At 44.6% G+C, this 22,277-nt stretch overlaps 1 protein-coding gene across 2 annotated transcripts; it reads right to left on the minus strand.

Annotated features, from left to right (window-relative positions):
* Positions 1 to 3,396: 3,396 nt before the first annotated feature.
* SLC25A27 (solute carrier family 25 member 27) lies at positions 3,397 to 21,505 on the minus strand. Of its 2 annotated transcripts, none has more exons than XM_066637895.1 (9): positions 21,287 to 21,505; positions 19,335 to 19,526; positions 16,584 to 16,668; positions 13,365 to 13,487; positions 12,832 to 12,944; positions 10,220 to 10,304; positions 7,479 to 7,571; positions 7,017 to 7,119; positions 3,397 to 5,051 (listed from the first exon to the last, which is right to left on the minus strand). In XM_066637895.1, the coding sequence occupies exons 1-9, from the start codon at positions 21,387 to 21,389 to the stop codon at positions 4,980 to 4,982; spliced, it is 969 nt and encodes a 322-aa protein (XP_066493992.1). In that variant the 5' UTR covers positions 21,390 to 21,505; the 3' UTR covers positions 3,397 to 4,979. The 2 variants fall into 2 exon arrangements, with proteins under 2 accessions (XP_066493992.1, XP_066494001.1); XM_066637904.1 differs by lacking the exon at positions 3,397 to 5,051 and adding an exon at positions 6,257 to 6,388.
* Positions 21,506 to 22,277: the final 772 nt, after the last annotated feature.

Here is a 22,277-nt window from a genome sequence, read left to right on the forward strand (position 1 = left end):
AGTTATTCTATCGGCTACTATAGTTGTCCAGCATACTAGGACAGAGTGCTTTAATGAGACTGCATTAAAGACTGCAGGAGGTCTGGGGGCAGGAGGTCTGGTCTAGAGGGTTGAGCCTCCATTTGCCTGAAGATAACATCCAAAGGTCGCCAGTTCGAGGCCACCAGCACCGTGCGACCTTGAAGCAGCTGACAAACTGAGCCGAGTTATTCCATCTGCTCTGACTGTGGGAGGATGGAGGCCAGAATGTGAAACCAGATCAGAAAGAAACATCTGAATGTTGTGGTTTCTTGAAAGATAGAAGCCTTCTTTCAAATTGTAAAAATCCCTATGGGGATTTAATTTGCCTGCCTATGTAAACGGCCTTGAATAAAGTCTAAGGAGAAATCTGAGGACCAAGAAAGGCGGTATAGAAATACCTGTATTATTATTATTATTATTATTATTATTATTATTAAAGGAAGCAGCATTATGGGAGGTATTAGCATACAAAAATATACTGCCATTGACCTTATCATTTTGCTACTGTTCTATTCTTATAGGGAAATACTTAATGAAGTGTTTGATATTTTTATTTGGGGGGCACCCTGCCAGGAGGGTGCAGAGAAGGGAGCTTTACACCTCTGTTTTGGACTTCTGAGGCTGATCGGCCCCCTTCTCTTGCAGGTAACCTGCTAAAGCCTCTGGCTTGCCAGAGCCACAAGCCTTTGGGTAGAGCCAAAGGGCAAGAGCCAAAGGGCTCTTTGCCCAGGCATTGTGGCCAAAAAATTGAGGCTTGTTGATATTGCACTTGGACTATCCTCCCCTTTCGTTTCAGCTTTGGGGAAAGAAGGGCAGACAAACATCGACAGCAATACAGTTTGTTAACAGCCTTGATGGTTGGCAGTACATCCAGCACAGAGTTGGCTTGCTTTATCTGCTTTATAAGCAACCCTGATTGATGATCTGATTTTATAGGCTGGTCTCAGTGGTGCCACTATTAAGAGAGTGATGGGCCAAGATGATATGGCAGTGGGGGGTCGGACAGGCCGTTCCAGGAGAAGGAGGGTCCATCAGAAAGATAGTCTCTCTTTCTGGCCTTCCTCCAAGTCTTTGATGCCTGGTGGCATTGGCAGTAATTCCCTGGATCTGAAGCTGCTGCTTCCGAATGCCAGGTCAGTGAATAGTATAACCTGTATCATCCGGGATTTAATCCTGAATGAGGAAGCTGACCTGGTATGTATTACAGAGACCTGGTTGGGGCAGGAGCAGTTGATCTCTCCCAGCTTTGCCCACCAGGTTTCCAAGTGTTGCAGCAGCCATGATTGCAGGGACAGGAAGGGGGAGTTGCAATGGTCCATTGTGAATCCATCTCCCTTGCCAGATGCCCTGTTCAGCAGTTCACTGGGTTTGTCTGCATGTTGTGTTAAGAAGGCTGGACAGGATTGGGATTCTGTTGGTGTACCGCTCACCCTGCTGCCCAACAGTCCCCCTGCCTGAGCTGAAAGGGGGTGATCTCGAGGGTAGCATTGGAGTGCCCCCCACCTATTAGTGCTAATGTTCATGCTGAAGTCCCTGGACCTGGTGCAGCTCAGGATTTCATAGCCGCCGTGACAATTAAGGGCCTGTCCCAGAAGATCTTGGCCCCAATACATGAGGCAGGGCATGTGCTGAACATTCTGCTCATAGCTGAGCAAGGGAGCGGCAATCTGGATGTGCAGGAGATCAAGATCACTCCATTGTCATGGACAGATCACTTCCTGGTAAGGCTTAGGCTTAAGGTCCTGCGCTTCATATTTTTGCAGAGGCAGGGGACCTTATGTAGTCCACCCCCAGAGGCTAATGGATCCTGGAGGTTTCCTGAAGGTTCTGGGGAATTTTCCACCTGCCAAACTGGTGTCTCATCTGAGGCCCTGGTTGACCTCTGGAATAGGGAAATGACCAGGGCAGTGGATGAGATTGCTCCTGAGTAACTTCTGCCATGTTGCAGACTCGGAACCTCTCCTTGATTTACTGAGGAGCTGCGAATGATGAAGCAGCAGGGTAGATGTCTAGAGTGATGGTGGCAGAAAACTTATGCTGAGTCTGACTGGACAAGAATTAGAGATCGTCTCAGAGCTTATTCCATGGAAGTGACAGCAGTGAAGAAAATTTTTGTTTCTGCTACCATTGCACCTGCAGGGTGCCATGACATGTTTGCAAAGCACTTTGAAGATAAAATCACTTGCATACATCACGGATGCCACAGTGACAATGTTTGATGATGTTCCCTTGGCATCTGTTTGTCTGGTTTTGTAATTCTTTTCAGTTTGTGAAGCCTAAGGGTGTGGCATGGCTGCCAACTGATTAGTTGGATAGGATATCTGTATGGCGTATGAGCAGAATTAAGACCTATCTTCCCTGACTTCATTTGTCCAAGTACTCCTTGGCCTAGCTTACTGTTCCCTATTCTATTCTGTAACTACACCTTAAACTTATATGGAATAATCACATATTCTTCCCCACTTTTTCCTGGCATTCACTTTCCCCCACTTCCTTTATTATGGCCCTTATGTATCTTTTGATTGTGAATATTCAGAACAGAAACATTCCCTCTATATGTACATGCCATGTCTACAGATGGTGCATAAATAAATAATACACAAAAATGACACTATTGATAAATGATGGTACCAGTCCTGGACATCTTGCAGATCCATTCATAATCCAGTTATTAATCACAGGGTGAACAGGATAGCTAATTCTGAAATCCTAAATATGTTTACTCAGAAGCAGTAATACATCCTATAACACACTTTTGTTATGCTACTCTTTTTCTGACTGTACTTTTTACAGTACATTGTGTCCTGTTGAAGTCAGATGGTATTTGACCCTAGTAAGCAAGTTCTGGATTATTGTTATAGTGCAAGCCTAATATGTCTACTGAAAAGTAAGTTCCTTTGAGTTCATTGGAACTTACTCCCAAGTGAGTGTGTATCAGAGTTCAGTCTAAGAATGTGCATAAGTACTTATGAGTAAACTCCACTAATCACTTCTGAGAAAACGTGCATCAGTTTTGGGCTACATGTTTCTAAAGACCTATTTTAATAAATCTAATTGCGCAATCCTGTTTGCTGGCACGGCTGCCACTGCGCTGGCATAGAGTGTCACAAAGCACATTTGCAGCACCCTGTGAGTAAGCACTGCTGGGGAGAAGGTCTGTGCTCTCGCTCCAGTGCGGAATCCAGGAGCACCTCTGGACCGAGCAGGTAAGCTCCCACCAAGCGGAGCAGGGATGGAGGGAGTCTCTCCATCAAAATGCATTGTTATGTGTGGGAAATAATGCTGGTGGTCCTGAATCAGTCTATAGAAGATAAGTGCTTGGTTGATAATGAGTCTTTGAAAGACTTCCCCATACTACCAACTGCTGTTCTGATTTTTGTTTTTAGCTGGTCTATGAGGCACTTGAAACTAGGCTGTTATACAAGTGACAGCCTCAAGTCATATTCCTGCTTATTTAATTCAAAAGGAGCTTTGCCAAAACCAACCAGGTTTGAAACCTGACAGGCTATAAAACAAGACGGTTCAAGGTATTGTCTCTAAGCTGCAATCATGTGCACACTTACCATGAAGTAAATTTTATTTATTTTTCACATGCTGATATCGCCCTTCATTCAAGGAGCTCAGTGTGGTAGATATTGTTCCTTTCCTCCTAACAACCCTGTGAGGTAGGTTAGGCTGAGAGAGAGTGACTGGCAAAAGGTCACCCAGGAAACATCATGGCTAAGGGGGATTCGAACCTGGATCTTCCAAGTCTAACACCAGAACTGTGAATAACTAAGTCTTTGAGCCAATCCTATTTGTCCCCCTCTCCACTCATGCAGCAGTGCCAAAATAGCTACTGCTGCATCATGTGGGGAGCGGCAGTTGCAGAAGTCTGAGAAAGGGAACATTCATTCCCTTACCCTGGGGTAAGCCTCCATGGTGTGTGTGTGTGGGGGGGGTCTACTCAAATCAGCACCAGCGAAATTACTGGTGTAAGTTTGCATGGACCCGCATTGCAGGATCAGACTTGGGAAGGGGATAGAATTCGGCTGCTGCTGAACCAACCTCCTTCCCAGACCACTGGTGATCCTGGCCCCTGTGCCACCTGGGGCCAAGACCACAGAATGCCCACCTAGAGGAGAATGCTGTCCTCCCACTATCTCATCCAGAAGTGAGATTTAAAGGCCCTTCAGAGGCTTCAGGCCCTCCAGATGTCTTCTAAGGTCTTTTGGGGGGGGGGGCAGTCTTCAATCCTCTCTTGGTTTTCATCCAAAAACTGGAAGTGATGTTTTAAAGCCCTTAGAAGGCCCATTTTTGTCTGAAAACCAGAACTGAGGTTTAAAGATCCCCCCTGGAGGCCTTAGAAGGCCTCCAGAATGCTTGGGAGGCCGTGTGAGGCCATGTGTGGCCTCCTCTGGCTCTCCAAAGGCCTCCAGACTGGCAAAGAAGGCAGTGGGGGGGGTGAGGAAGGTGCTGCCATCCCCTCAGGTGTGCCACTCAAGACATTTGAGCACCTTGACCCCCCCATAGGTACGCCTGCACTGAGACCTGATTCACCCATCCTCTGCCCTGTGGCTTCCTTGTTCTGTCCATCCCATCACTGCCTCATTCTACCCTCCCCCTACCACATCCTGGCTCTTCCAACATCCTTCCTGCCTTGGCGGTCTTTATAGATCCATTGATGTGTGCAGGAAAGCTCCAGCCTTCCAGTCGATGCTCCAACAGCATGCAACACTGTGAACTGCCAGAGTGGTCTTTACAACTACCATAAGGCATAGTCGGCACCAGCAGAATGCTTGCTGGTGGAAGAATCACTTAGTGCTTGCAAAACAATCAGCCAACACTGGAGGAACAACCGAATGCTTGCTCTGTCAGCTGGTTTGGGCTGCCTGAAAACTATTCATTCATATACATACAGAAGTTCCACTGAAGAATTTACAACGTATTTCACAATTAAAAAATAAAATTTTAAATTACTAAAATGAACTAATTCCACTGATTCTTCTGATTTGTTCATAGCTGAGCCAGAAGACCAGTGACCAAGGAGCCTGTAAAAATAACCAGAATTATTTTTCTATTAGCCACTTTTGGTGTCTTTAACAAAAAAAGTGAGATAAATAATACAAATAATTAGTAATTTGAGAGAAATAACAAAATATCTGCAGAACAATTGGCTGATTAACAAGACTTTTGGCCCAATCCAAAGGGGACTTTACACCAATGGAGCGAGTGTTTCAGTGGCATAAACCCTTTTACGGCTGTCGCAAAAGCAACGCCAATGAATGTGGCTTGGCCACTGCTGCAAGCAGCAAGCAGCCATGTCCATGTGAAGGTCCATGTGACAGTGGACTGGGAATGTCTGCCGATGCAGGTAAGTCCATGAAAGGGGTGGGAAAGAGGCGGGCGGGTTCAGTGGTAGTGGTACCTGCCGAATCCTAACCCTCTTCTTGGGTTCTCAGGGTAAAGAACAAATGTTCTTTACCCTGAGGAAGCATCAACATGCCAAAACTCCCCCACAGTCTACAACATAAGTTGTATTGGCACTACTGCATCGTCATATGGGGAGTTACATAGGATTGGGCTGTCCAGAGAACATATTGAATTCAGTTCCCAAAGTACAGGAATGGACATATTCTAGTGATTGCGATAGCACAGTCAGGAAACAGCTAATAAACCCCTGCTAATTGGGTAAGAGGCACTTTTTCAAGTGGGTGCTCCTTTTTTAGCAGGGGAAGAGTAACTGGCCCACCTCACCCCAGCAGTGTCTGTTCTAGTGGCTGATTGCTGGTATTCATTTGCATCTTTTTAGATTGTGAGCCCTTTTGGGACAGGGAGCCATTTAGTTATTTGATTTTTCTCTATAAACCGCTTTGTGAACTTTTAGTTGAAAAGTGGTATATAAATATTGTTGTTAATAATAATAATAATAATAATAATAATAATAATGATGATGATGATGATGATGTTGATGATGATGATGATGATGATGATGATTGGTTAGAACAATTCTGAAAATCTCAATGTACTTTATTAGTAGTCTTAAATAACTTTTTAGTTTGCATGGTTATGGACCAAATACTGAGTATGCTACAGCAGAAGGTGCTTCATGCTGAAGAACCAGATTATGCTCCTGTTTGCATGCTGCTTTTTAAAAAAAATCTCTTCTCTGCTGGTGGTGAAGGTCATTGGTGAAGAGCAGGGAAATCTACTAAACGAAAAGGTCAGAGATGCAGTGGGAAGAATGCAGTCTTCTGGCCTCACTCCCAATTGCTTAACAATGGTTCCTTCAGGAATTCTGCAAGCGAATTATCTCTGGTAAATTAAACGCAACTAGTATTACTCAGCCACCTGGAGGCAACAAGATCCTCAGGGATAAAAGCAGCACCTGGAGGAAGGAAAAGCGTGTAGGTAACAGAAGTAGGAAAGGTTAGAGGAAGGAGAGAGAACTAATTAGGTGGCTGGCTGGCTGGCTGACTGACTAATGGACTGGTTGACTGACAGATGGATGGACCGACTGACCAACCGACCAGCAAACGGACTACTGAGGATTACTGGAACAGGGATGGCTGGAGACTGCTGGGTAGTGGAGAGCTGAGGTAGTGCTGCTGTACCCAGAAGAGGTGTTGCTTTGAGAACCAGGAGGAGGGACCCTGTAGCCCCACAGGCAGGCTACCTACTGGATACCTTCCTGTTAGTGCTGAGGGTTAATAATAGTTTTGCAAGCTGCTAGAGCGAGCTGGGTTTGAGCCAGGTTCTCTAAGTAAAGCTTAGAACAGGAATTTGGCAAACAATAATACAGTACGTAATTATTCTACTTAAAAGTGAAAGACTGGAATGAGAGTTGAGGGTATACAGGTGTTTAAATTTTCTTCTGATTCCAGTATACAAACAGAATCTTGTTTATTGTTTAATTGCAAGCATCATATGCTGTCTTTTCCTAAACTTATTGTTGAATATATATCAGCATTGCTGTACAAACTACTTAGCTGTAAGGCTATGAAAAATAAATTTACCATTCGCATCCATGTTGGTATAAAACCTTTGTATAGAGACATAAGCCCTTCACCTTGAATTGCCTGAAACAAGCAGTCAGCAGAGGATTTATACATTAGGCCCCTAGAAGTAAAGGAAAAATAACTGAAATTGGGATCATAATGTACATGTATCATGAATCATGAAACAGCAACACCATAGAATAGCCCCAACTTTCCACAATCTATTGAATTAAATAATACAACTTTGTGGATCAATTTCATCTATTTGAAAAATAAAATTATCATAAGTTTCTCTTAATCTTCAATTCTGCACGCGTTGTTTTGTAGCAATTAATTGGTTGTACTAAAAAATGCAAGGAGTAAGATTAAGAAGATGGACCATGAAAAGTGTTTGGATTCATTTCCTAATGAGAAAAGTAATCTTCAGTCATTCTTTACTGACCATTTTAATCTAGACATAAGCATGAGATATTTTCATACCTTCCCTGTTCATTCCTTGGTTGATTCATTATTCGGGTTTTAATCACATCAGCAGGTGTCCCCAAAACAGCAGCGACCAGGCCAGAACAACCACTACGAAGAGCAAGCATTTGAACAAGCAGTGTATCAGAGCTTATATGCACAATGCATTCAAATTTTTACTTCTAAGAACAAGACTACTTATGACCCAATCCTATCTGCTACTGGCGCAGAAGGACCACCAGACACACACTGTATCCAGCACTGGAATTGAGCAGGTGGGAAGTCTCCTTGGGGTAAGGGAACATTTGTTCTCTTATCCTGGGTAGAGCCCCAGCCTACGCATTGGGGCTATTCAGATCTGCGATAGCTAGCTTGGTACAGAACCAAGTAGCCTTCTATAAGGCTTTCAGGCCTGGGACAGGAGTTAAGATACAGCAGAGGCCTCCTCTGTTGTCCCTGCCCCATTCTTGTCCTAAACCGCACCCTCCCTGCAGTGCTGGCACTTCTCATCCTTATGATTGGGCTGTTAGATAGCAATACTAATTTTCAGCATCTCTCTCTCTCTCCTCCCATGTGGATTGCGTGTTATTCTACTACACCTGCATAACAAATTGAAATTTGTTATAGCAGTGGTTCTCAAACTTTGAGGGAGCTTTACTACCTCAGTAAGTTCTTGCAGGGGAAGGGCTAGGGCAGCGACGCGACCCCCAGGATCGCGCCCGTATTGAGGGGCAAGGGGGGGGTGCTTGTGACTTACTTTATGAAGACAGGGCTGCAGCAGACTGCAGGAGGTGCAGGGAGCCCAGCGCAGTACTCTCAAGGCTTGGAACGTTTGGAGAAAGCGGGCGCAAAGCACCTCCTGCAAAATGGAAGTGCTTTGCACCCGCTTTCCCTGAACGTTCCAAGCCTCGGGGAGTTGGGCACAGGGCTGCGCAGGGCTCCCCACACCTCCTGCAGCAGCCCTGTCTTCATAAAGTAAGTCACAAGCACCCTTCCCGCCGCCCCCGCCCCACAGGCACGATCCTGGGGATAGCTTCCCTGCTTCTCCCCGTCCCCTGCCTCTTAAAGGGACAGGGGAACCTTTACATGAACTGATTGGTCGAGACCCACCAGTATGAGAACCACTGTGTTATGAGCCTATGATGCCATTGCTGGAGGTTGGGCACTGGCCTATTAGGGCCTCCTACTCTACTTTCCTCACTCGCCTTTGCATTCCAGTTTCCCATACCCAAATAGTTTATGTCACTTTGTGCTGGTCTTATTCAATAGGAAGAGAAGGTGTCAACTTGCTCAGATCAGACTACAAGGGAGGAAAGTGGCCTTTTCACAGGCTGCCTCCCTGTCTTTTTCTAAACAAGTAAGATGAAAGCATCTCATTGGATGATATTCCCTCCCTTTCAGAAATAAGCACACATTTTCAGGCTTCTCCTTTTTCTCTTCACCTCTCTTTTCTAACCCTATCACAGAAACAGCCCTGGAGGAAGCACCCGGAGCACCAATGCTTAATCAGAAATGACCCATCCTATAATCTCTTTGTGAGGGGAAGTAAATTTTTTAAAAAGAACATGTGCTGGGGGTCAGACTTGGTAGAATCAAGGCCCTCTTTCCCTCTGGTTTCTCACATTCTTAGCCCTATGCATTAGACACAGAATCTGGGGCTGAACTCAATACGAAAGGGCTGCTTGTCTCCATCACCACTCATCCTCTGCCATATTGTGGATTGTGATTGAGAGAAAGTAGCCACTGACAGCCCTTTCATGTAGTCCAGTGCTGTTATTCTGACACTGCAGATGGAGGGCAGAGAGAAGAGACTGAGACCTAGAAACCCTTATGAGTCATGACAACCCTTCAGTGCAGGTAACAGGCAAATCTGACACTAATACTACAGCATAGCCTAAACTTATTATTGATCTATTATGAAAAGGAGGGGAAGCAACATCTAACAGTCCTGCCATGTAGCTAGGTATCTAGGAACACCATGAAGTAAATTTATTGGGCAATTTATTCTTGGAAGGTATACAATGTGTAGGTGATCAGGAATAAGGGAGATCAGCAAAAGGAGGAAGTAAAAGGAGCTCCCTTGACCCTGAAATTTTAGATTAGTGTTTCTTAACCAGTAGTACAGGTACCACCATTGCTACTTGAGGTGGTACCTGGTGGTACTTACAGGACCCTGAACAAATGCCTCCTAGCAGAACCTTTTCCCCTTACCCCAGGGAGAACTGTAGAAGCTCCAATGGGTCTACTTGGATCTGATCCACCTGACGAAGTGGTGCAAATCCGAGCAGCCCAGGACTGCCCTGGGTCAGCTGGGAATGGGGCTAGGATCCAGCGTAACTGGTCCCAGATCCCGCTCTCCACTTGCCTGCCCACAGTCCTACCTGCCGCCTGCCCTTCCCTGGTTCGAAACGCCTCCCTCCCACCTCCTCCCTGTCCTCTCCATGCCCCCCCCCCAGACTTCTGCGCCAGCCAAGCTCTGCCGACACAACTCACCCTTTTCCTGGGGCCCACTTGCAGGAAGGCTGGCATGTGCACCGGCCTACCTCCCCTCAAAGTAGTGCAAAAGTGCTTTATGGCACTTTTGTGACACTCCCAGGCTGGCGCAAGGGACTTGCGTTGGCCCATGGGCCAGTTAGGATTGGGCTCTATGTCTCTTATGTTTGGTTAACTTAAATCAGAAATAATGATACTTAAGAAAACTGTATCGCTATGTAGAGTTCAGGAGTTGAGAATTGGGAAAAAGGAGAGAAATACAACACCTTGCAAAGCTGTGGGTGATGCTGTTGTCCTGAAGTGATGTATTGAGGAGTAAAAATTGTTTAACTGAATCATATGTTGTTAGATCTGTTGACAAAAATGAACTGTCTTAATTTTTTATAAACCTTGTAATATAAAAATAGTCATGAACTAAATTAATCTACGCTCCAATTCATTGGTGCTATATTGTCAATATGCTCCATTTCTCCACTACCAAGTAGTACACCCACAATGTATTTCCTATGCTTCTCCTTCAGTGCAGTGCACATGCAGAGGACTCCATGGGGCCCTTCACACTCCCAGGAGACTGGCACAAGGGGGGGAAGTTGAACAAAAAGCCCTTCAGTCCCTGGCAGCAGTGCAATCCTGAGGATCATGCTGCTGTCTTCTCCCCAACCCCGCAAACACTTCGTGGTTCATAAATTCTATACAAGAGTTTGAGAACCACTGGTTTATTTGATTATCTAAGGCCCTGATCCTGTGCTTTGTGCACCAGCTCACTGCTGGCACGCACTATTGCAAACGTGCCATAAGGCACATTTGGGAGCAGTACCGTGGGCCCAGCGCCAGAGCTAGCCTAGTGCAAGCCCACGCTGGGCCAGCTCTGGCGCTGGGCCTGTGTTCCGCTACCTGGTGTTTGCCCAGACTGCTGGGCGGCGGAGGGATGTCAGGATGTGGGGGAAGGCAGGTAGGAGGCGTTCCGGGGCAGGCAGAGGGCAAGAGAAGGTGTGGCCAGAGAAGAGAGTAGGGAGGGACTGGGGAGGGACCAAGGGAGCTCTGCTCCACCAGATCAGAATCCCTATGTTGGACCACATGGACCAACATGGGACTCCTTGGTTCTGTGCTAGCTAAAGAGCCACCACAGAATCAAATAGCCCCATTGTGGGGCTGCTTCCCTTATCCAGGGGAAGGGGACGAAAGGAGCCACTGGTGGCTGCCTGGTGTGTGCAGGATACTGCAGCAGTCATTTTCAGTGCCACGGCAGTCTTGTGTGTTGGGCAGCTCCCTGCAGGAAGTAAAATCCCTCCAAAACAAGGAGGAAGAGAGCACATTATCTCCTACTGAGACAATTGGCTCTGAAAGGTGAACATGTGGTGGTATGGGTGATACCACTTGCAGCCAAGCCAGAAGCCTACCTCCACTGAACTAGAAAAGATCACCATGCCAATCAGTGCCCCTGAAACTGCAGCTCAGCCTCCCTGCTTCCCCCCTACCAGAAAGCAGCCTTACTGGCTATATCAGTATCTAGCTTCCAAGTGGAGCAAGAAGAGGATGAGTGTTGGTGACCAAGCAAAAGGCACAAGTGACAGGATATCCTGCCTCTTAGTGACACCCACCAGTCAAGGTTTGTGATGAATAAAGGACAGTCTGCCCACAGAGTACAGGAAAGGCTGAAGTCTCTGAGACTACTATTGATGCTCCTCAGACACTAGCTGAGAATTCTGAGCCTAGTTCATGACCACACCTGTGGGCATGCAGGATGAGCTGAAACAAGGACCACTTGGGAAGCAATTTAATTGGGAGAACATGCAGAAAGACATTGCCTACACTGTGAAATTATGTGCTGTGTGTCAGGCAATAGGAAAGGCACACAATAAAGCCAGGGCCCTTGTGCAGCCCACTCCAACTTGGACATGTTATTCCTGTGCATAGATATTGATGTGTTGGATCCCTTCTCTGTGAAGACCTCTGGGGTGAACAGTATGGCCTCACTTTGAGGCAGTATTCCTGCTTTCTGTTAACATTTTCTGAGTCCCCTCCAGTGTGCAGGCTTCCTGCCTGCTTGTCTTATAAGCTTCATGCTTATAGCAACCAGTAAATGCAAGACATATTCAACTTTGGTGTTAGTGGTGAAACTAAAAAAAATTAATGGGCACAAGGGGTGCACCCCCCGGATAAGTGAAACAATGGATACTGGATCTGTGTTACTTTGTCAGCGGTTGCCTGTCTACATGTGAGCAATGAGGACCAAGATTCTGAACTTAGCATAAGTACTTATAGAAAGAATATTAGCCAACATTTGGGCTGATAGAGAAACAGTGTGGCCTTCTTTCAGGTTGTGATGTGCAGCACAACCCTAGAAGGCAGTTAGGCTGGCGCAAGTCCCATAAGGCATGTTTGTGCTTCTTCAGGAGTTGGCAAGGGCAGCACGCAGAGGTGTGCCAGCCTGTGGAGGCTGCTTGGCTGACGCAAGACTCTGGGGTGGGCGGAGAGGAGGTGGGGAGGAGGCAGGAGGGAGGCGTTCTGGGGCGGTTATGCCAGATCCCAACCCCTTCAAGCTGCTCCGCTCTCTTTGGACTTGCGCCACCTCAGGAGGTGGCTTGGCTTGCCTGTTCCGGCGCAGGATAGGATTGCACCCTTAGTTAACCTTTCACTTTGGGGTGTCATGCAGTTGATGTCTCCCATTATTCCAGAGTGAGAAACTGAAGCAATGACACACTGAAATAGTTCACAGGCAATATCCCTGAGGAGTTTCTATTCATGATGCTATTCAAATGTCAGAAAAGGGGGACAGCCAAAGGATATACATTAACCTTGAGTTCTAAGAAGACATTTTAAAAAAAGAGATAGAGAGCTACATCAGCATGATTTGTCTAGAGATGAACAAGTTTACCTCCCATGTTTACTAAAGCAGCCCGTTGGACGTTTGGCACCCAACCAGCCCAAAGGCCCCGTATTCCTCCTTCAGACAGGATCTTCACAAATGCATGATGGACCCCACAAAATCTAGGATAAACAGGAACAGAAATAACACTTGCACCTTATCAATACCTGTCTTCTAAGAATGTTAGCCACAATCAATGTTAACCACAATCAACATGAATCACGGGTACCAACAGGTTTCCCTGTTGCTGGCAATGAGAATTTGTCTCTTTGCTAGGAAGTTGGCATTGTTTTAATAGCCATTAACGGGGACAACAAGATGTATGTGCACTGATCAAAATCACTTACATTTATCAATTGAAAATAAAATCATACAGAGAATATACGTATATTTGTTTATCCCCAGATTCTATTAATCTACTTGATCTGATTTTTAAAAAAATAAGTATTTTGGTGCCTGTAAGAAATCCTGAAGAGACGTAGGTGTGGGGAAAAGAAAAACTGTCTTGTCAAAAAAGAAGAATGTGAAAGTTAAAGTCTTACCGTAATGGTTTCCCTTCTAATTGTCTCTTTCCTTCCATTTGCATCTGTACCTTCACTAGGTCTGTTGGACTGGCAAAGAACTGGCCAATGGCACCAGCTGTCATGCCCCCAACAACAGCTTTCCTATGCATTAGTAGGGAAAAGAATGCATCCATAATTGTATAATGGGTAATATGCTCATGTGGGAACTCAAACAAATGAGATTTACTTCCAAGCAAAAGAGTGCATCATGACATAAACTTCAAGTACAGTTGAAATAGAAAACAAACAAAAAAACCCCAAGTAAGGTTTTTTCCCCCCTTGGAGATCAGGGTGGAGTGGAGGGGAAACTGGGCATCTTCCAGCATTTCAAACCTTATCCTATTCTGCAAGATTTAGAGACTGAGGGTGCAATCCTAACCCCTTATGTCAGAGCTTTCCAGCACTAGCATAGTGGTGCCAATGGGACATGTGCTGCATCCTGCAGTTGGGTGTCACTCACGGAGGCCTCCTCAAAGTAAGGGAATGTTTGTTCCCTTACCTTGGTGCTGCATTACCCTTATGTCAGTGCTGGAAAGTTAAACTGAACCCTCGTGGGGCTCCAATTAATTTTTAGGTAGAGCAGCCTTCTGCTCAGCCATCCCTATGATTAACACAGAATATAGCAAAACTGCCAACTGCTCCCCAGCATCCACACACATCAATAGTGCAGTAATATGCTGCCTGAGGTAACCCATGCCCAGAGATGTGGAGCAACCATTGTGTTGCCCCACTAAATATAGGGACACAACAATTCCTCTATCACATTAGCCACTGTGGCACAAGCAGTAAGAGCCTAACAAGTGAGAGCTTCCAGGAATCCTTGAATATAGAGATTTAAATTCCCTTATGCAATCCCCCAAACACACAACCACCCTTCTTACTCCACAACGTAAGTGAGAAAAGGAATGATAAGCAGCACAGCAGAAGTTACAATCAGATTCCTGGAAAACTACTCTTCTGAAAGGTCATATGTCACTTTTGTTGTGGCTTTCCAGTTTTCTTACGCAGGGTGTTACAGTGTGTTCCAGGCCTGTGTTCACACAAAGCCGAAAGGTCACTTGTGAGTACAAGGCTGGAACACAATGGAAAACTGTGTTTAATAAGAAACTTGACAAGGCACAATAAAAACAAAGTTGACCAAAATGCTTGCTGCGTTTGAAGTTGACAAATGCTTGCTGAGAGAGAGAGAGAACATCTGCAGATGTCAAGCCCATGACTCAGAGGCCTCTCATACGTGACCAGAAGCCACATCTGGTTCATATCGGCAAATTCTAGTCATGATCACTGTGCGTGAACTCCCTGCGCCTCAGAATACCTCCTGGATGTGATCAGAAGTCACTGGCATGAACTGGAAGTGGCCTCTGGTCATGTCTGGGAGGCCTTCTGATGAGGATGGGAGGCCAGTGCAGAGGGTCCAGCATGGCCTCCAGGTAAGTTATTGTGGCACTGCCCCCTAACCCCCCCCTCCCGCAGATATCAGCATTTGTGGACTTTGGTATCAACAGGGGGCTCATGGAACTGATCCCCTGTGGATACCAGCCCACTGTATTTGGTCTGAATTCTCATGATGCAAAACCTTGCTAAAGCTAAGCAGGTCGGAGGCTAGTTTTCAGTGCCTGGCTAGAAGACCACATGGGAACACTTGCACACTGTCTCCAGTTCTACAATGGAAGAAAGGCAGTTGTTGCTATATACCACTTTTTAATAAAAGTAGTTCACAGAGTGGTTTACAAGCAAAATAAATCAATAAACATTATAAATAATATTATAAATAAATAAAATTAATTATAAGTTATAATTTAATTTACAAGTTAAAATAAATTATAGGTTATTTATATAATAAGTTATATTTTTATAAGTTATAAATACACTATTGGTGTAAATATATACACTATACATCCCTTACAACAGACTTAAGAAAATAATGCAACTATTATTGTTTTGATTTACACTGTATTCTGTTCTATCTCATGGGCTCACATTGGCTTTTTTTCTGCCTAAAATTTTAGAAAGCTATTGCTAGTGAGAGTAGAAAACTGGGGGCTCAATCCTATCCAATTTTCCAGTGCTGGTGCAGTTGAACCGGTGGGGTGCGCGCTGTATCATGTGGTGGAGGAGCAGTCACTGGGGCCTTCTTAAGGTATGGGAACATGTGTTCCCTTACCACGGGGCTGCATTGTGGCTACACTGGAGCTGGAAAGTTGGATAGGATTGGGCCCTCATTTGGACAGATTCAGCATAAAGCATGTTCCGGCTACGAACAGAGAAGGAAATGAACATTACCAGCTCTGAAAAGAAGAGCTGTAGCCTATATTGGGAAACAGAGATTTGTCTTAAGGATGCTCATCAATTCTCTGCTGCTGAATTTATCCCTGAAGTTATCCAGTACACTGGGAAAAGTTTGCTGGAGCAAAATTAAATAACATGGAACTCCATGGTTTTTACTCAGTATTGCTGAATGTTATTTATTTTTTTTAATTGAATTTAAAATCAATTTTTGTGTGTGTCTTAGCAAGGCCTTCTTTTGGTGTGGAAGAATATATAAGGTAGGGAATGATGCAGGTGTATGTTATGTTTTTACATTTTGGTGTTTTTTTATTTGTACAAGTCAGGTTCAAATGCCAGTAAAGTTTTTTTAAAATGTGTTTGCAAATTTTTACAGCATGTCAAGGGGTAAAATGAACTATGCAGACTGGAAATGAAGATTCTGGAGGAAAAAAAATATCAGAAGGGGAACTGGGATCTTCACTCCTGCATTCCACAGGGTTGTGGATAATAATAACAAAATCATATTACCTGTTATTCCTAACAGCTCAATCCTGTGCATGTGGGAAATAGGAAGAAATTATTCCACTGAAAAGAGAATCTCAAAAATACTGCATTAAAATATTGTTAATTAGCCAACTTAGCAGGGAGCTGCTAGTGGTGCCAAGAGAAATGAATTTCTTTTCTTTTCTGCTGAGCTCCAGCACAATCCTATGCATGTTTACTCAGAACTAAGTACCACTGAATTCAAGAAAATTTACTTCAAGGTAAGTAAATAGAATTGCAGCCTGAAGCTACATTCTCTGCTGTTCAGCAGAAGGAAAGGAGCCAAAGAAGGAAGTGACTGGAATGATGGAGTAAGCAGAATTGTGATCATCCTTATCTTATTCTTTACTATAATAAATTATCATTAGCAAATGTGGGCAACATTACCATAGAGGGAAGCTCTTGTCTTCAGCTCTGCCAAGTACCGAATCACGAAGATGTTCATATGTAATCATCCGGACTCCAGTATATACTACAGGGCCAAGAATATTTTGTTTGTTAGTTGCATCTTCAGCTCAAGGGCTAGTTATATATAATTTTGTACAATAGGACACTAACCATTATCTTAAGAGAAATGAGAGAGGACAGCAGCTGACTTTCTGCTTTCAGTATCTATTCCTAGGGGTTGGGGGACTGTTGTATCCCACAGGGTCCTGTTACATCACAGCCCCTCAGTCCACAGTCTCTTCTCTCCATGGCAGCCATCTGCTTGACCAGGCTACAGCACCGCCAGGGTGACAGGGATGCTTGTCTGCCATTTCTGATTACTCATTGAGTAACCTCTGATAAGCTTCTGAGGAATGCTAGGGTGTTAAGAGTAAGAGCCACTGGTCTGCCCCATCAATCTATTCAAAATATAAGAGCTATTCAGAAAGCCCTCATAAAAGCTTTGTTTGGCTTTTAAAAAAACAAGAATGAAGGAAAACAATTTAATACTGCTCAAAAGTTGCATACCATGCCAAGACTTCACTTCCATATAATCTCCACCTGAATTGAGGCAATTATTGAATTCTGGGACAAGCTTTTGTTTTCCCTCTTTAAGAAAGCTGCTGCCTGGGAGCTCAGCCAGCTTGCATTTGTGTAAACAAAATGTGTGATTCTTCTCCATGACAAGCATGGCAACTTTCTTGAGGAGGGGAGACAAAAGCTTGTCCCAGGATACAGCAATTGCCTCAATTCAGGTGGAGATTATGTGGAAGTGAAGTGCTGGCATGAAGAGCCAGGATGGTGTAGTGGTTTGAGAGGTGAACTGAGACCTGGAAGATGCAGGTTCAAATCCCCCCTCAGCCATAAAGCTTCCTGGGTGACCTTGGGCCAGTCACTTTCTCTCAGCCTCACCTACCTCACAGGGTTGTTGTGAGGAAAAAAGGAGGGGAGCAGGTGTGTACACTGTCCTGAGCTCTTTAGAGGAATGGTGGTATAAAAATGTGATAAATAAATAATAGTAGCCTTGCATGGTATGTAACTTTTGAGCAGTATTAAATTGTTTTCCTTCATTTTTTTTAAAGCCAAATGGAGATTACTCTCCAAATAGCCCATGTATCTATAGCAATTTAAGCAAGTCTTGCATTAGAGGACTGTTATATAAAGGATTGTCTCAGACAAAAATTGAATAATTCTCTGGTCACCTCTACCTACATAGTCAAATAATTCAAGCATTTAAGTAATCTCTTTAAAGTCACACTGCCCTTGGAACTTGACATAGACAGGCAGCCCCCTGCTCGGATGCCATCCAATTAAGAAATTTGCTGTCAACTGTGGACCCCACTACAATAGCGGCTATGGGGGTCTTCTTAAAGTTTTTAATGAGACATCGTAGTTTTATTTGTAGCAATGGGGAGTGCAACCCCTCTCAATGAATTGCCTGATTTGTTCTTGGATTGTAAACTGTATATGTTTTTGAATGTACCTTTTTTTAAAAAAAATGCCAATAGGTTTCTGTCTGTCTGACAGGCAGCCTAATCCTAACCTATGTTGGAACAGTCAGGCCAGTTGGCCTGTGCTGGGTCCAGCGAAGGGTTGGAGATGGCTATGGTACAACTCGGGGGAAGGGGATATTTAAGCTCTGCCCCAGCAACCTCAATAGGATGGTGCTGCTGGTGCAGATCCAAGCAGCCTGGTGTTAGGCCAGGCTGCTCAGGATGGGGGTTAGGATCTGGCTAAAGTGCTAGAGGCCAGTCCCATCCCCCAGGTCCCGCCTGCCCACCACGCACTCTCCCTCTGCCCCAGAATGCCCATGAAATGCTGTCGTCCCCCCAAACCTGCATGCTGGTGGACTGCCGGAGGTGTGAACTTCTCTTTGCCAGGGCTTGTTCTGGCACAGGGAGGCCGGTGCACATCCTTGCGCCGGCCTCCCCAACACCCGCGGTGGCACACTCAGTGCGACACTCAGAAGCTGATGCAAGGGACTTGAGCCAGCTTAAGCACAATCTGGGATTGTGCTCTATCTTTGCTTATGACTGTGTTACTTATCCTAAAAACATTATAAATTTTAATAAAAAAAACAAAAAATTAATAGCTTTAAAATAACCCTTTATTTTTATTATCTGTACATTTGATGCCAACTTTCTACCTCTTAAGAGGCCCACAATTCCTATATGGAGTTGTGGTCACTGAACTCACTCCTTATTTTTTGTTTGTTTAACATAATGCACAGTACAAAGAAGTACAGAGAAGTACAAAAATGAGAATTAAGCAATCATATATCACAGATCTTCTTCTAGGTTGTATATTTCGCTAAGGATTAGAAGGCTGGGATCTAAATGAAACGTGTACATTTCATTCAGAGATCATAGGAAATATGAGCCCACTCCTATGCATGTCTACTCAGAAGTAAGTTCCATCATAATCAATAGAGCTTACTTCAAGGTAAGTGTGGATATGATTGTAACCTATTTGATGTAAGGGCCCAATTCTATCCAAATTTCCAGAGCCAATGCAGCCCCGAGGTAAGAGAACAAATATTCCCTGAGAATGCCTCTGTGATTAGCTCCCCACCACAGGATGCAGTGAATGCCCCTTTGGCATGGCTGCATCAGTGCTGGAAAGTTGGACAGGACTGGGCCTTAAATGCAGATTACATTTGTTATCCAATGTCTCTCTTTATGTGTATTGATAGACTAACTTCATTAATCAAACCTATGTGTCTGTAGATAGCTGGTGTTGCTCCTTGCCACAGTTTTAGGACACCTTCCTCTTGAATTATCCCAGCAGCTGTACGAAGCATGCCACGGTAGGGATTTGTTCTTTTTGTAGCTTCTCCAAAGAGATGTGCTGCAGATTCACCTTGGATCTGTAGCCGGGTTTTTGTGAGATCCAGAGGGAAAGTCACTAAAGAAAACAATCAGAAAGAAATTGAAGCAAATTATTTTACAGAAACTTCAATATGATAGGCTGATATGTTCAAATATTTTTATTTTTGAAAAAAAAAAATGCTTAGCTGTGACAGGGACCCCCAGCCCAACCAGGGCCCTGACTTACCTCTAGGGGGTACTCCTGGAAGGGCAAGCCGGCTAGCTGGTCTGAAGGAGAGCCCCCTCCATGGGGGAGGGCTGCTGCCTTCAAAAATGGCTCTGTGAGACCCTGACAGGGACAAAAGGGGGCAACCCCAGGTAGAGGGGGGAGAGCAGAGCAATCAGGGCAGGGGCTTAGATGGAGGCACAAGAGCCCCAGCCTGCCCTAATGGGGCTACTCAGATCTGCACCAGATGTTTAGCTGATGCACATTTGAGAAGTCAGTGTAGGCTCCAAGGCCTGAAAGTGGGGTTTAGGATATGGCATGCTTGCTGCCACTGATCCCAACCCCCTCCTGGGCCCGATCCATCCCAACTGCCCTCCCCTGCCCACAAACACTCCCTCCTGGCCTCCAAAACACCCTCCTACCATCCTCTTCCACCTCCCATGCTGCCTGGCGCACAATGTGCTGGCTGGTGCAGGGATTGGACCTGGCTCCGGCAGGCTAGCATGCATTGTTGTGCTGGTGCTGTTGGCTTTTGAGTCAGCACAAACATGTGTTATGGCATGTTTGCAAGGCTCTGAGCCAGACCATTTACTATCATTGTTAAAAGAATATACATAGTAGCTTGTTAAAAGTATAGTTCTGTGACATTTCCCCAAATGCAGTCACATATCATGGCAGCATCAAGTCTGTTATATTAAAAATAAAATATTGAAATGGATGGGGACCAACCTGAAATTGGCTCCCGACCTAGTGGGTCCTGACCCACAGTTTGAGAAACACTGCATTAGGCTGTTAATCACTCTCTAAAGCCATAGATGAGAATGCTTATGTTCTTACAATTTTGTGGCCTTAAGAGTCAAGCAAGAGATGCACACAATCATGCAATGTTGCTGGATGTGGATTAATTTTCTTTTCAAATTGCAAGTAGCATAATAGGTTACAAAACATAGGCAGGGAGTAGTGGTGCATTAGAATTCTGTCCCCATTGTCGGTTTTGATCTCCGTTGCAGCCCCTCTCTTAAAATCCAAATGAAAACTACCTTAAAATAGTGCAGGAGGAGGTGGGCTGTGATCAGAATAAAAAATTGAATGGGGGAAAAGCATGATGTTGTGATGTTTTGTGTCCCCCAACTCATTGATATTTGAAAAGAAGCTCATGGCACATCCAGCAGCATTTTGCAATTAGACACACATCTAATTTGACTCTAAGTTTTCCTCTCTTATAGCACCCTGAGCACCAATTTGGATTGGGGATACACAAAGGTAAAGATTTAGATTCAAATTGGGGCCAGTCCTGTGGCTGCTTTGGCGGGAGGAATATGTATAGAACTCTCAAGGCATGCCTAATTTGTCCCTTACTTCTGAATGAATGTACTTAGAATTGTATTGCATATCCCATTCAGATCAATCAGCAAACCTGGTTTCTGAAATTTCCAGAGGGGCACAATGCTGATTTCTGTACTACAGCACTCATTAAATATAAGTTGCCAATTAAAAAAACCAAGTTGCACACATAATGGTCAAATAGCAAAGAAATTGAACAAATGCAACATCCTTTTACAAATCACCTCTCCCCCTTTCATTCCGCTTCTCTCTCCCAGTATCCTCAGAGAAATGTACTTGACCAATACCTAGTTCTGCCACAGAAGCTGCACATGCTGACAGAATGAACTTGCTGACTCTTGGCCATCTCTCTGAAAGGGAGACGCTTCTCTCTTCTTTTCTGGAAAACATGAAGCATGATATGTCAAGTCTGGAAAAGCTAAATATTTTGTTTTACATCACAAATCAGACACCCTGCTAAATAGTTTTCCTTGGTCCATTTTTGTAACAATCTAGCAGCAGCAGCAGCAACATTTCTGTAAAATCCAGTCTCAAAAGAATATGTACGTCAGTCTCTTAGCAGTGACATCCAGAGGTCCGGGTCTTCTGGGTAATGTAGTCTTTTGTCTCCCTCTCATGTACAACATGACGAGTCATGTTACCTCAGCTCTTCAGTTTTTCCTTTCATTTTTTTTTAATGTGAAAAGATGGCTGTCCCACGTGCCTTTCCTGTCCTTAGGCTTCAGACTTAGAACCTTTACTGGCATATTCATCCAGAGACAAATACAATGTACAAACCAGAAACAAGTTGAGCAATTAATCAGGAGCAGCTACACTCCCCATTACTGTGAATAGAACTACAGCATCTCATTCAAAGCTTTAAAAAGACCCCCATGGCCTCTGTTGTGGTGCGGTCCACAGATGACACCACATTTCTCAACTGGATGGCATCCAAGCAGACAGCCCATTTGTTCAGGAAAAAAGAGAGATGCTGGTTGCGCAAGGACTGATGTAATGAACAGTATAGAACCATGTGCATGAGGGACTCAACTGCGCCTAGCCCACTATTACAGAGACTTTTGCTACAAGGGATGCTGCTGTATCTTCCATACAGCACAGCTGATAGAAATGAATTGCATTTAGCCAATGTGAACACCCTACGGTACCCTACACCTCATAAGGACACAGTAACACAGTTAAATATGTTGGCATAACAGCTGCTTTCGTAAAAATCTGAAAACTCTGCAGGGAGCAGACTTGACTCACGGCGCTGAAAAATAGTTGGGCCTGGATGTCCAG

The sequence above is a fragment of the Tiliqua scincoides genome, chromosome 1, assembly GCF_035046505.1.
Source record: "Tiliqua scincoides isolate rTilSci1 chromosome 1, rTilSci1.hap2, whole genome shotgun sequence".
Classification (NCBI taxonomy): domain Eukaryota; kingdom Metazoa; phylum Chordata; class Lepidosauria; order Squamata; family Scincidae; genus Tiliqua; species Tiliqua scincoides.

Excerpts from the sequence above, each read along its gene's own strand:
- SLC25A27 (XM_066637895.1), bottom strand. The coding sequence starts at position 21,389 with ATGTTTTCCAGAAAAGAAGAGAGAAGCGTCTCCCTTTCAGAGAGATGG. Across the intron at positions 13,488-16,583 it reads GACAAGAGCTTCCCTCTATG|GAAAGCTGTTGTTGGGGGCA; the intron begins GTAATGTTGCCC and ends ACTAATGCATAG. Across the intron at positions 12,945-13,364 it reads TTAGAAGGGAAACCATTACG|ATTTTGTGGGGTCCATCATG; the intron begins GTAAGACTTTAA and ends TGTTTATCCTAG.